This window comes from Ammospiza nelsoni, chromosome 13, assembly GCF_027579445.1.
Source record: "Ammospiza nelsoni isolate bAmmNel1 chromosome 13, bAmmNel1.pri, whole genome shotgun sequence".
NCBI lineage: Eukaryota > Metazoa > Chordata > Aves > Passeriformes > Passerellidae > Ammospiza > Ammospiza nelsoni.
Window position 1 is genome coordinate 15,169,423 of NC_080645.1, and position 11,487 is coordinate 15,180,909.

The following is an 11,487-nucleotide window of genomic DNA, read 5'->3' on the forward strand; positions in this document are numbered from 1 at the left end:
GCTGGGGGTGCTGGAGGGGTGAGCAAAGCCCTGCTGGGGGATGTAATGGCTACAGGGTCTTTGCAGAGGTCTACGGGGTCAAAGTCAAGGCTGTGAGATGCAGGAGAGGTCCCTGCATGGCTCTGGTCATGGAGCTCATGGGAAGGGCTTGTGGACCCAGGCCAAGGGGCACAGCATGTATGCAGAGGAGGTGCCACGCTGGCAAAAAAAAAAATCACTCTGAGGACAATCAAGCATTTAAAGGGAGTCTGGGAAGTCTGCAGGGTCCCTGGAGGGTTTTGAGGTCAGGTTCAAGCCCTGGGCAACCTGTTCCGAAGTCATTGCCGATCCTGCTCCTCCTGCTGTGCCTTAGAGTTCTCTCAGTTCCTCTCTAACCTGGACAGTTCCCAGATGCCTCTATAGCATTGTAGCCTGGTCTCATCTCTTCCCTGGCGCACACTTTCTGGCCCTGGGCTGTCATTCTGGAGCCATGAGTGTGCCTGTGCTGCTGTCCTTGGCCACCATCGGTCAGCCCTTTCCAAAGGTCACTTCCCTGCTTGGCACTGGCCCATAGCCATTCCTGGTCATGCAGCCCTCTTCACTTGCTTCTGTTGTTTCCTTCCTAAGGAGTCTGGAAGGAAAAGAGGAAACTCCAGTCTAATTTGTTCCTAATGGGAGCTCTGCTCTGGATGCTGCTGGCAGGGCAGGCAAGTCTGTGCAGTGCAATTGTTTGTGCAGGTGACTACACCTGCAAGAACGTCTGCAACAGCAGTTCCGACTCCAACACCATCCAAATCCACACCCAGCATGCTTACCTCTCATGGGGGCCATAGTCTGTCCACCACCATGGAAGGAAACACCACTGCTTCTTCCCTTTCATGATCTGTGTCACCTGAAAGATCATCTTCCAAATGTGAGGGCCCCTCACCATCTCCCGAGTGTTTCTTTGGTGATTGCCAAATGTGGAACCACTCAGCTACTTGGGGAATAGAGACTTCTGTTCCCTCTGCCACACTGAGCAACAGGTATGTGCCATGAGGCACATCCAGATGGGATGGACCCACTCCCACTACTTTCCTCTTCTTTTTTCCTACCCCACCCCATATTCACGTTGCCCCAATTATTCTGTTTTAGCTGAGGCTTTTTACATGGCAGCTCTATGCTTTTTCTAACACTTCTGCATGCTAAAAATCCATGCCCCCAGGCTGGCCTGGGTTGCAGCAGCCTTGCTTTTACAGGCATTTCTTCAGCTTATAAGCATCCAGCATTGTCCTCCAGCAAGGAGGAAGGAGATGGATGTGAGCTTGAAGCCCCAGCAGTCACTGGTTGAGGCTGCAGGGAGTGGAGGGTCCTTCTCTGCTGGCTCCTGGATGCTCTGCGGGGGAAGTGTTGGCAGGGGTAGAACCTGCAGCACATAAACTGCATTCTCTGTGCTTCCCAGGCTGGGCTTTGGATTAGTGTCTCAGAATTCAACTCACCCCACAAACTAGGAGATTGCTGGCCACAGCCAGATTTGAACCTGTTCTCCTTTTCCTTGTAGTACTCTTCCAAGCCTGTGGAAGAGGTGGACCCTTCTGCTGTTACAGAGACTATGGAAGCTGGGGCTTTAGAGAGGCATAGTGACAATGCAGGTGACATGCAGCCCTGTCAAATACCAGGGAGCCCTTGGTCCTCTTGAGACCCTGGCTGTATTTGGGGCAGGCGAGGGGCCAGGCGCTGGCACTGTCCCAGTCCCCATGGGTGCCCAGAGCCACACCCTGGGCTGTGCCGGGCTCCTCTTCAGGCCAAGCAGGCGGCAACCCTGCCACGTGTCACCACCCGGCGCAGAGGCTGGGGACATGGCTGCGCTGGCTCGGAGCGTGCTGGTGACAGGGTCCAGCCGGGGCATCGGGCTGGAGCTCGTGCGGCAGCTGGCCGCCAGCCCCCGGCCCCCCCAGCACATCTTCGCCACCTGCCGCGACCCCGAGGGCCCCAGAGGGAAGGTCAGTGTGGGCACAGGGAAGGGGATGGTGCTGAGCCAGGCGGGCAGAGAGGATCCACGGTCCCCACATCCCTGTTGGCTTGCTGCCCTGGCTGGGTAGCCCAGGAGTGGGGGCTGAAGTGCTCTGGGGGTCTCATAACCCCCCCAGCTCCCTGGATAAGGCAGTGTCCAGTGTGGCAGGGTGGGATGAGGCTGGAGAGGCAGACATGTATTCACCACTCACTCCTGCTGTGCCCATGGCTGACCAACCCCTTTTCTGTGCTGGGATTACTCAGGAGAGGGGGCAGTTCCTAAGCCAAACAGCATCTGGGCTGGCTGTGGGGTTGCTGCCCTACCCCATCCACTGGGGATGGCCCTGTGCTCTTTCCCCACAGAAAGCAAAGCCACCCTGGCTCAGTGATTTGGGAGCAGGGGTGGGACACCTGACCATGCAGCCAGTGGCTTCTAACCTTCTCCCTTGCCCCATCATTTATTTCCAGGCCCTGCAAGACTTAGCTGCCCAGCATTCCAGCATCAAACTGGTCCAGCTAGGTATGGAGCAACCTTTCTCCTTGCACCCAACATTGCTCTCCGATGACTTTGGAGGTGGGAGCAGGGGTGGCTTTTGCAGGAAGCTCTCGCCCTGACAGGTGGGGAGGGATCCATGGGGAGGCATCCATGCACACTTGGGTAAGCTTCTCCCTGCAAATTAAGCTGTGCCCTGGCTGGAGCAGTCAAACTGGCTTCAGAGGAGGCAGAGGTGGGTCCAGGCATCTCAGCTGAGCAAGTGTCATGGGAAAGGCATGACGTCTCTTCCCAAGGATGCTAAATACAGTGCCCAGGTTTTGGGCTAGGACACATGGGTTCACAAAGTGAACAAGGCAGGGCACAGTAACCACCTGGATGGTTCCTAAGGAGGAGGGCTGGTTGGAGGAGGTCATGGTTGGCATTTCTTTCAGGTAAATAATGGAGGAAAAAAACAGCTAAAAATGACACATGGGAAATCTGCCCAGCCTGGTACCCCAGGCTGATGCTCTGACCCAGAGGCACAGGATGTCCATAGCTTGGACTGGGGACATGTCCTCTTGGCCATTCCCTCCTTCTATGGATGTGGGCCAAATTCAGAGACCTTTTTCAGCAGCATTTGGGAGAAGCACAAGCAGCAAATGGACCTTGGCAGCCTAGGGAGAACAGCCAGGCTGGCATTTGGAATTGGCAAAGTTGGAATTGGGGTATTCACAGGAAAGAAGCTTCCAGGGTGCTGGACAGGTACAGGCTCTCACTGGGGAGGACAGTATTTGGGTGAAGAGTGGGGACATAAGGAGCACCAGTCTTGAGAAAGAGATTTCCTGTGTTCCCCTGTGTCTGAGAGAGTGGGGGCTGCTTTTATTAATGAAGAATTAAAAGAACATCTAAATCCAAAAGAAATGTTTTGGCAAAGTGCCTGCACTAGGATTGCCATTGCTGTAAAAAGTGAGGTGGGAAGCAGCCATAGCTTCTAAATATTTGTATTTCATTGAAGCCAATAATAAGAAAACTGAATCAAGGCTATTCCATATCAGTACCTACCTATCTACCTACCTGCTTATTTGTTTAAAAGCATCTGAAAAGTTCAAATAAATTCAGTTCAAGTTCAACTTTTTAAATACTACTTAGAAAATAAGACATTCTTGAATTCAGGCTTTACTACAAAGAGGCAGCAAATCTCTCTTTTGCTATTAAGTAGGTTATTAAAATAAAATACCTTCTCTGTAATAAAAAATGAGCTGTGAAGCCCCAACTGGCAGTACCTGATGGGAAGAGCATGGCCAACATAAAAGGGACATCTCAAGGGACTGGCCATAACAAGAATAATCTTTTCTAAAAACATACACCCCAAGCCCCAACCTGTCAATAAAGTCCCAAAGTAAGCTTAAAAGCTCTTAAATATCAACAGCAACAAGATATTTTTTTAAAAAGAGAAGTTGCTTCAAGTTCTCTTGCTCCATAAAAAGGAAGAGTTGTCTTCAAACCAGTAACAGGCATAGACTCTTCAGGAAGAAAAGTTAAAAAAATAACTCAAAAATGTGTAAGATCTGTCACTTCTTTTCATTATCTCTCTTTCTTTCCCGCCCTTATTTCTTCCAGGGAGACAAGCATTGGTTATTTCATCAAATTTGGGGGTTAAGGACTAAAAAAGTGTGGGTCCCACATGCCTTGGAGCAATGACTCAGCTAACCCAAATAGAGCAGTTAATCATTCACCAGGTGACCAAAAAATCCCTCACTTGTACTGGAGTGACAGAACCTTGAACTTCATCCCATTGTTATCCAAAGAAATAACACCAAAGCACTCTGTGATTTGTCCTGCAATTAGACATGCAATATCCTCTTGAATCCCAAGACTCCTTCCCCTCCCAGCAGACCCACAGCAGATTATCCCCATGGTGTTCCCCTCAAATGTTTTTAGGACACATCCACAAAGGTCTGGGCTGCACAACACAAGGTAGGAACAAGTCCCATGCTGCTCAGATACTTGCTTACCACCATAAAAACATCAGGCTAGTTAAAAATGCCAGGGAAAAGGATCTCTTTGCTGCCCATCAGAGTACAAATATTCCAAGAAAGAAATCTTCAGCCTTGGAAACCTTTGCTAAGTCACTCTTTTCCAAGAATGAGAACAGAAACACAGCTCAGGGGCCAAAGTGTTGCAAAAAAATAAGGAATCTGCAGTCCCCCACTCCCAGCAGGCTCATCAGATTGGCATCTGCAAAAAACAGGCACAGAAACGTGCATGGGAACAAGGGCGCACTCCAACCTGCCCATACACGTGAATATTCATGGTTTTAAGGGCTCTGTGGTACACCTAAGGTATTAAAAAGCAATATATAAAGTTTAATGTTGGCCTAATTAGCCTGTTTCACATCCTGAAGGTATTTAGATGACCTTTTAAATAAACAAATGATGGCCACTTCAGTTGGTGAGTATCCAGGACAGGAGGTAAATCCTAACAAACAACCCTGACAGCTGGATGCAAACTTAAAAAAACCACCACTTTTATTGCCTAAGTCAGAAAAATCCTGCAATTAAAACATGGCAGAATTTCAAAAGCTATACTAATACTTAAGCAAAGAGGAAGGCACTGGGGATGCTTATCCTTGTTAACCCAATTTCAGTTGTGCCTTGTTACTTGAGAGGGGTTGTCCCCACAACTTGCTCAGTAGGGATAGGGAAGTTCAGATTCAGAGCCTGCAACCAAATACTGCAGGTTACATCCCAAATCTTTTATTACTTGTACTCAGCTCATCTGTCAGCTCCAAAACGTTGTGGGTAACAGCATGAAGAAAAAAATGGCTCCCTGTGGAAATAAACTTGGGAGTGTCAGTGTGCAAGGACCAAGCATCCCTTGTACAATCATAAATTCCTTAGATACAGAAAGCAAATACAGACAAATTTTTCCTACCAGTAGCCCCCACATGACCCAAAATGATTTGAATTAAGGTTTAATTCAGCTGAGGCTGCAAAACCAAGAGGTGAGGACAAACTGCTGCTCATTCCAATGTGCATAATCTGCTAAACCTGCTGCATCCTTTCTGGATAAGTGCGGCTTCCAGCCACAGCACAATTTCCAGTGGGTGCTGTGTGACCCATCAGAGCTATTCTTCCCTTTGCTTTTTCCCTGGCAGACACAGTGAATTTGCCCAGCATCCAAAGGGCCATGCAGGCTGTGGGGAATCATCTGAAGGACCAGGGCTTGAACCTGCTCATCAACAATGCAGGCATCAACTCCCATGCCACACTGTGCTCCCTGGACTCACAGGAGATGCTCGACGTGTTCGCCACCAACGTGGTTGGGCCACTCCAGGTTGTCAAGGTATGTCTGGACCTTTTGCATTTCTTCTCTTTGGGAAGATGTTCCATTATGGGAATAAGGGCACCTCCATGGATCTCCCCTGCCTACCCAGAGGAGCTCAGCAGCTTAGCCCAACCCAGCATCACCCTTAGTTCTTCCCCACCTGGAGCCTGTTCCAGGCTCACTGGGCCAGCTCACTCCTTTCCTGGGGAAGGAAAGGCTGGAGCCTGGCCCCTCCTTGGGGCATCTTCCCCATTCTCTGCACTTCTGCCAGGAGTATCTGTCCAGCTGCTTGTCTGCAGTCTGTGACAGAGCCCTCCAGGATGGTCCTGAAATTTGGGTTCTCTTGCATGTTAATGGAGCATTGGTGTCTTTGCATCAGGAATTTCTGCCGCTCCTGGAGCAGGCAGCAAAGGGAGAGGGAAAGGAGGGTCTGAGCTGCAGCAGGGCTGCTGTCATCAACATCTCCTCCAAGCTGGGCTCCATCGGGCGGTGCCTCCACGTGCCACAGGCCCCCATGTACCCGTACCGGGCCAGCAAGGTGAGCTGCCAGGGAGGTGCTGGACATGCTGTCCCAGGCACGGTGCCCATGCAGGGGAGGGAGCCCACAGGTCACCCCCTGCCCCAGCCACCCATCCCCTGCCTGGTTCTCCCAGGTGGAAGCACAGAGACTGGGACAGCAGCAGCCAGGACTGAGCCTTTCCAGCAGGTCATGCTGATGCTTTGTTGCAGGACCAAGTCCCATTCCCCACCTCCACAGACATTTTGTGGCTATGAAATGTCTCCTCTCCTGCCCACCCATTCCCTGGGTTGTGCTGGCAGGGCTGTGCCTCTTCCAGGCTGCCCAGAACATGGTGACAAGGTGCTTGGCTGCAGAACTCCAGGACAAGGGGATCTTGTGCGTGGCCATCCATCCTGGCTGGGTGAAGACGGACATGGGCACACAGGAGGTACTGGGCTGTGCAGGGGAGGGTCAGCAGGACCCCCACTGAATCTCCATGTTCTGGGGAGGGCAGGGGCACTTGGGGGATTTTATGTGATGCTGTGGCTGCCAGGACCATCTTCTGGAGCAGAGTAGGCAGGGAGAAGGCAGCAAGCTGCAACATACTGAGTATGTGGGATAGCCAGCCCTGTCTTCCCAAGCCAGCCTGGAGAGGTGTGGCAGTAAGGAAAAATATCCCCATGAGCATCATGGATGCTGCTCCCAGGCATGCACCCTCCCCAGGAGCTGCTCTCTGTTACAGCTCATTGTCCTTTTCTGCAGGCACCACTGACAGTGGAGCACAGCGTGAGGGGCATCCTGACCGTGCTGGCCAGCCTCTCACAGGACACCTCTGGAGCCTTCCTCGACTGGGAAGGGAACAGCCTGCCCTGGTGATGGACAGATGGACAGTGTCTCTTGCCCATACTGCAGCCTCTACTTGGTCACCCCTGCTTGGTTCACCCCTCTGCATGGTCACCCCTGCTCACTCCCAGCCCTCCCCACATTGCTGGGGAGAGGGAATCAGCCTGGGAAACAGCCTCTACCTCCTTTCCCACAGCATGTGTTACCTTTGCTCCCTCTGTATCCCTCACTCTGTAAACTCTGGCAGCTGATGTCTCTCTGCTCTGTCTCCATATCCAGTCTCAAACCCCTTTCTGAGCCCATGGCAGGATCCCTGTGCTCTGCCCAAGCTCTGTGTGTCCCTCTGTCCCACCTGTGACCAGGCATTCCCCAGCTGAGGGCAGAGAGCAGCTGCTCCCTGTGACTCCCAGCCCCTCAGGCAGCTCAGCCTGGGCAGGAGAAAGCCAGTCCTGCAGGGACTCAGAAGATCTCTTTCCTCTCAGGAGAGGGCCCAGCTCCAGCTCCTCCAGTGCCTCCTGGAGGGGAGGTCTCCAGAGGGCACTCACGGTGCCATGGGAGCTGCTGGCTGGAACTCATGGGGGTGCCAGTGACAGCCCTGGGCTGGGGCAGCTCTGGGCACCACCAATCCCCAGAGCAGGAGTGGGGTATCTGGAAAGGGCCACCCCATGGGCTGGCACTGCACAACAGAGCTGGGGGTCTCAGCAGGAGTTTATTGAGGATGTGGGGAAGGTGGGAGCAGTGCCAAAGGGACATCATGGCTGCCAGGATCCTGCAGTGGTGTCTCACCAGGGGATGACATTCCCTTCCCAGTCCAGGAAGGTGCCGGTGTCCTTCTCAGAGAGGGAGGAGAGGACCTTCAGCATCCCTTGCACGCTGTCATCCACTGTCACGGGGGGCTGTGGGGCACAGGGCGAGATGCAGCCCATGCCCAAGGCCTGGCTGAGGGCCCTGGAGCAGCTGGAGCCAGGGGAAAGAGCTGCTCCAGGGCAAAGGGAAAGCTGAAAACCCCAGGGAGAGGGACTGAGATGAGAACTGAGGGGATGGGGACACCCAGCACCCAGGACAGGGGAAGCTGCTCCAGCAGGGATTGGGCAGGCAGGGAAGCCACGGGCAGGGGCTCATGACAGCAACTCCCAACCATGCAAAATCAGCCCCGGAGCTGTAATGGACCCGCCCCGGGGGAATTCCTACCGCGTGTCCCGCAGCGCTGCCCATGTCGGTTTGCACCCAGCCGGGGTGGAGAGCGACGCAGAGGACGCCGTGCTCCTTGTACGCCAGGGACTGGCACTTGCTCAGCATGTTCAGAGCAGCCTGAGGGGAGACAATGAGGGACGGTGGTGGCAGGGGAAGGGGGGCTGCAAGGGGACCCGCAGCTGGGCGGGAAAGCAAAGGTGTGACACTACCTTGCTGCAGCGGTACGAGGTGACTTGCATCAACTCCCAACCAAAGGCAGAAGCGATGGAGCCACCAATGCTGGATATGTTGACGATGGCAGCCTTGCTGCAGCTCAGCCCTGAGCCTGGGCTCCCCTGGGCAGCCTTCTTCAGTAAGGGCAGAAATGCCTGAGAGGAGACAGAAGGGACAGGAGCACACATGGACACAGCACAGGGCAGGGGAGAAACTCCTTCCACAGTGGGCAACACGGACACCAGCACTGGGGGGCATCCTCCCTCCTCTTCCCTGCCAGGCTCCAGCTCCTGAGCTCCAGCCCATGGCTGCCTGAACTTCTCATTAACTGAGAGCCCATCAGGGCACCAGAGCTGTGACAGGAGCCCCTCCCACCAGCCCTTCATGCTTCTCCAGGACAGCCCAACGTGAGTGAGGGTCTCACCTGACCCATCAGCAGGGGTCCAATTGTGTTGGTGGTGTAAATCTCCCTCATGTCCTCTGATGTCTCGGTATCAAGCGTGTTCAACTTCACAATTCCAGCATTGTTGATGAGGAGGTTGAGCCCAGAGCCCCCCAGGTGCTCCCCAACCTTCGCTGCAGCTGCCTTGATGCTGGCTGGGTCAGAGACTTCTGCAGAGCCAACACAGGGAGGTCAGAGCCTGTGTCCCCGTGCTGGAGTCCCCTCTGTCCCCCCAGAGGTGGCAGTGCCTGATGGCCCTGCAGGCACCAGCCCATGGCACAGCTCCCTCACAGCACGGGGCTCCCAGGGTGTGCCCAGCCTGGGCACTCGCCAGAGGAGCTGGGGCAAAGGATCTGCACTCGGGGCACCTACCGAGCGGGATGATGATGATGTTGGGGTGCTTGGAGGCCAAATTCTGTAACTCCTGAAAGACAGGGCACTGTGTAGGCATGGAGAGGCTGGAGGGGCTGTGCAGAGGCTCAGCCATTCCCAGGCAAAGCCCATGCCACTTCATCTCTGTCCTGCATCACTTTGTGTCCAACACCTGCTCCAGCTGCCACACCAATGGGGCTCTGTGCCTTCTATACATGCCTGGTGCCATTCCCCCTCCACGTATCCCACGCAATTGGTCCTGTGGTGTCCCAAGCCGGCTGACCTGTGCTGCAGGTGCTTGACTGCAGCTCCAGTCCATTGCAAACACCATTCCTGATCCAGTCTCCCCCTTCCCAGTCTCACCTGTGCTCGCTGTCCCTTGGGGTCCCGACAGGCTGCAAAGATCCACTGAGGTGGGTTTGGCATCCTCAGGAAATGCTGGATGAGCCCCAGGCCGATGCCTCGGTTGGCCCCGGTGACCAGAAGGGAGCAGACGTGGAGCCCGGCCATGCTGCCCTGGCTGTGGCTGCACTGCTCCCTCCTGGACTCTGCCAGTGCCTTTTGCTACTTGGTTATCTCACATGTTCCCATGAGGACTTGCATCAGCTCGTGGCTCTCAGAAATTCTCTGCCTGCACCTCAATCTTTTGGCTCTGGTCCATACCCATGATCCACTTTTCCTGCTGGCTGTGGAATGATGCAAAGGGAGCCAAGTGTTCTGCCCAGGCAGGGAATGCCCTGGGCTGGGTGTCAGGAGTGTTGCTTTATGCTGCCAGACCTGAGCCTTTTGGTTTTCAGGGCCAGCACTATCCCTGTCCTTGCAGTGTGACACCCTCTCCCACCACCTCCCTCCCTCCTGGGATGCCAGGCCTGTCCCTCCCCTTGCCCAAGGTCAGGCAGGCGAGGCTGGACTCGCTGACTCTGCACACTGCAGTTTGTTGGCCTTAGTTTGTGCAATGCCAAGGCCAGGGCTGGGGATGGAGCAGTCAGGACAGGTGAATGCCCCTTGAGGACTTGAGGATGGAGCAGCCAGGACAGACAAGTGTTCCTTAACCATAAGAACAGGCTGAGAAACCTAGAAACCCTCCAGGACCACTGGGAAAAACCCTCCAGGGCTGACCAGAGTGACCCCTTTCCTCAGAGTCTGCTCTAACAGCACCTATAATATTTAAGTGTGATAGAAGGATAATCCCTGTGCCGTCCCTGGAAGTGTTCATGGACAGGCTGCATGGGCTTCTGAGCAATCTGGTCTAGTGTAAGGCATCCCTACTTGTTCAGGGGGGTTGGAACTAGATGGTCTTTAACATCCTTCCCAGCCCAAACTATGGCTCTGTGATGCTATGATAAAATTCAGGTTTGCCCCTGGGTGTGACTTTGGTGTAGCTGGGAGCCAGGGCTGTGCTCAGGCACTGCAGGGGAACATCCAGCCCCAGGGTGGTCCAGGTACTGCCCAGCTCTTTCCTGCAGTACTGAACCAATTGATGGACTGAACTCCCAGGGAAGCATGTGGTGGATTCAGGAGCTTTGGACAGGCCTGAGGATCACTGAATTATAGAATCATCCTCCAGAAGCTCCTGTTGCACCTAAAATCAATGGAGAATTATGACCTGCATGTTTCCATGTGTCCCCACCCTGCAGGGAGGGTCTGGGCATCTGATGGATGATGGATGGATTGTACTTGGTGGTCTTAGGGGTCTTTTCCTGTCTAAATGATCCTCTGATTCTGTGATCCCATTGCCTCCCCAGCTGGTTCCTGCTGCAGCATCACTCAAACTGCACAGACCATTTGCAACAGTGGAATACACACAATTAACATAGTTCAGAGATGTTGTGTAGGTAGTTTAAAGTGATTAATAACCACTTCTGTGGGATGTGATTGGGCAGAACTAGGGTGCATAAGCTTGTGGAACCTCTCCTGCTCCAACTGGAAATGCTGCTCCAACTTTGCTTTGCAAATGGACAATGATGAGTTCCCATGTTGAGGAGATCTGATCCACTATCCAAATGCAACTTTTCCAAATAAATCAGCTTTTTTCAGTAAGAGCAAACCCTGCTGCCTCCTCTTCTGTGTGTGTGGTGAGTTGACCCTGGCTGGATGCCTCACATTCACCAAAGCCTCTCTATCACTTCCCTCTGCAACTGGACAGGGGAG

The 11,487-nt window shown here is 53.6% G+C and overlaps 2 protein-coding genes across 2 annotated transcripts; one reads left to right on the forward strand and one right to left on the reverse strand.

Annotated features, from left to right (window-relative positions):
• Positions 1-1,701: 1,701 nt before the first annotated feature.
• LOC132079142 (C-signal-like) lies at positions 1,702-7,148 on the forward strand. Its single transcript, XM_059481606.1, has 6 exons — positions 1,702-1,961; positions 2,440-2,491; positions 5,604-5,791; positions 6,153-6,311; positions 6,610-6,720; positions 7,035-7,148. Exons 1-6 carry the CDS (start codon positions 1,716-1,718, stop codon positions 7,146-7,148), a joined length of 870 nt encoding a protein of 289 aa, XP_059337589.1. The 5' UTR covers positions 1,702-1,715.
• A 657-nt stretch (positions 7,149-7,805) lies between these two features.
• Positions 7,806-10,151, reverse strand: LOC132079089 (C-signal-like). The gene is made up of 6 exons (XM_059481531.1): positions 9,700-10,151; positions 9,337-9,388; positions 8,947-9,134; positions 8,519-8,677; positions 8,307-8,426; positions 7,806-8,011 (listed from the first exon to the last, which is right to left on the reverse strand). Exons 1-6 carry the CDS (start codon positions 9,844-9,846, stop codon positions 7,898-7,900), a joined length of 780 nt encoding a protein of 259 aa, XP_059337514.1. The 5' UTR covers positions 9,847-10,151; the 3' UTR covers positions 7,806-7,897.
• Positions 10,152-11,487: the final 1,336 nt, after the last annotated feature.

Coding starts and splice junctions, on each gene's coding strand:
- LOC132079142 (XM_059481606.1), top strand. CDS start 1,716: ATGGGTGCCCAGAGCCACACCCTGGGCTGTGCCGGGCTCCTCTTCAGG. Junction 1,962..2,439: donor CCGAGGGCCCCAGAGGGAAG/GTCAGTGTGGGC, acceptor ATTTATTTCCAG/GCCCTGCAAGACTTAGCTGC. Junction 2,492..5,603: donor CATCAAACTGGTCCAGCTAG/GTATGGAGCAAC, acceptor TTTCCCTGGCAG/ACACAGTGAATTTGCCCAGC.
- LOC132079089 (XM_059481531.1), bottom strand. CDS start 9,846: ATGGCCGGGCTCCACGTCTGCTCCCTTCTGGTCACCGGGGCCAACCGA. Junction 8,678..8,946: donor GACCCCTGCTGATGGGTCAG/GTGAGACCCTCA, acceptor GTCTCCTCTCAG/GCATTTCTGCCCTTACTGAA. Junction 8,012..8,306: donor GCAGCGCTGCGGGACACGCG/GTAGGAATTCCC, acceptor TGTGCCCCACAG/CCCCCCGTGACAGTGGATGA.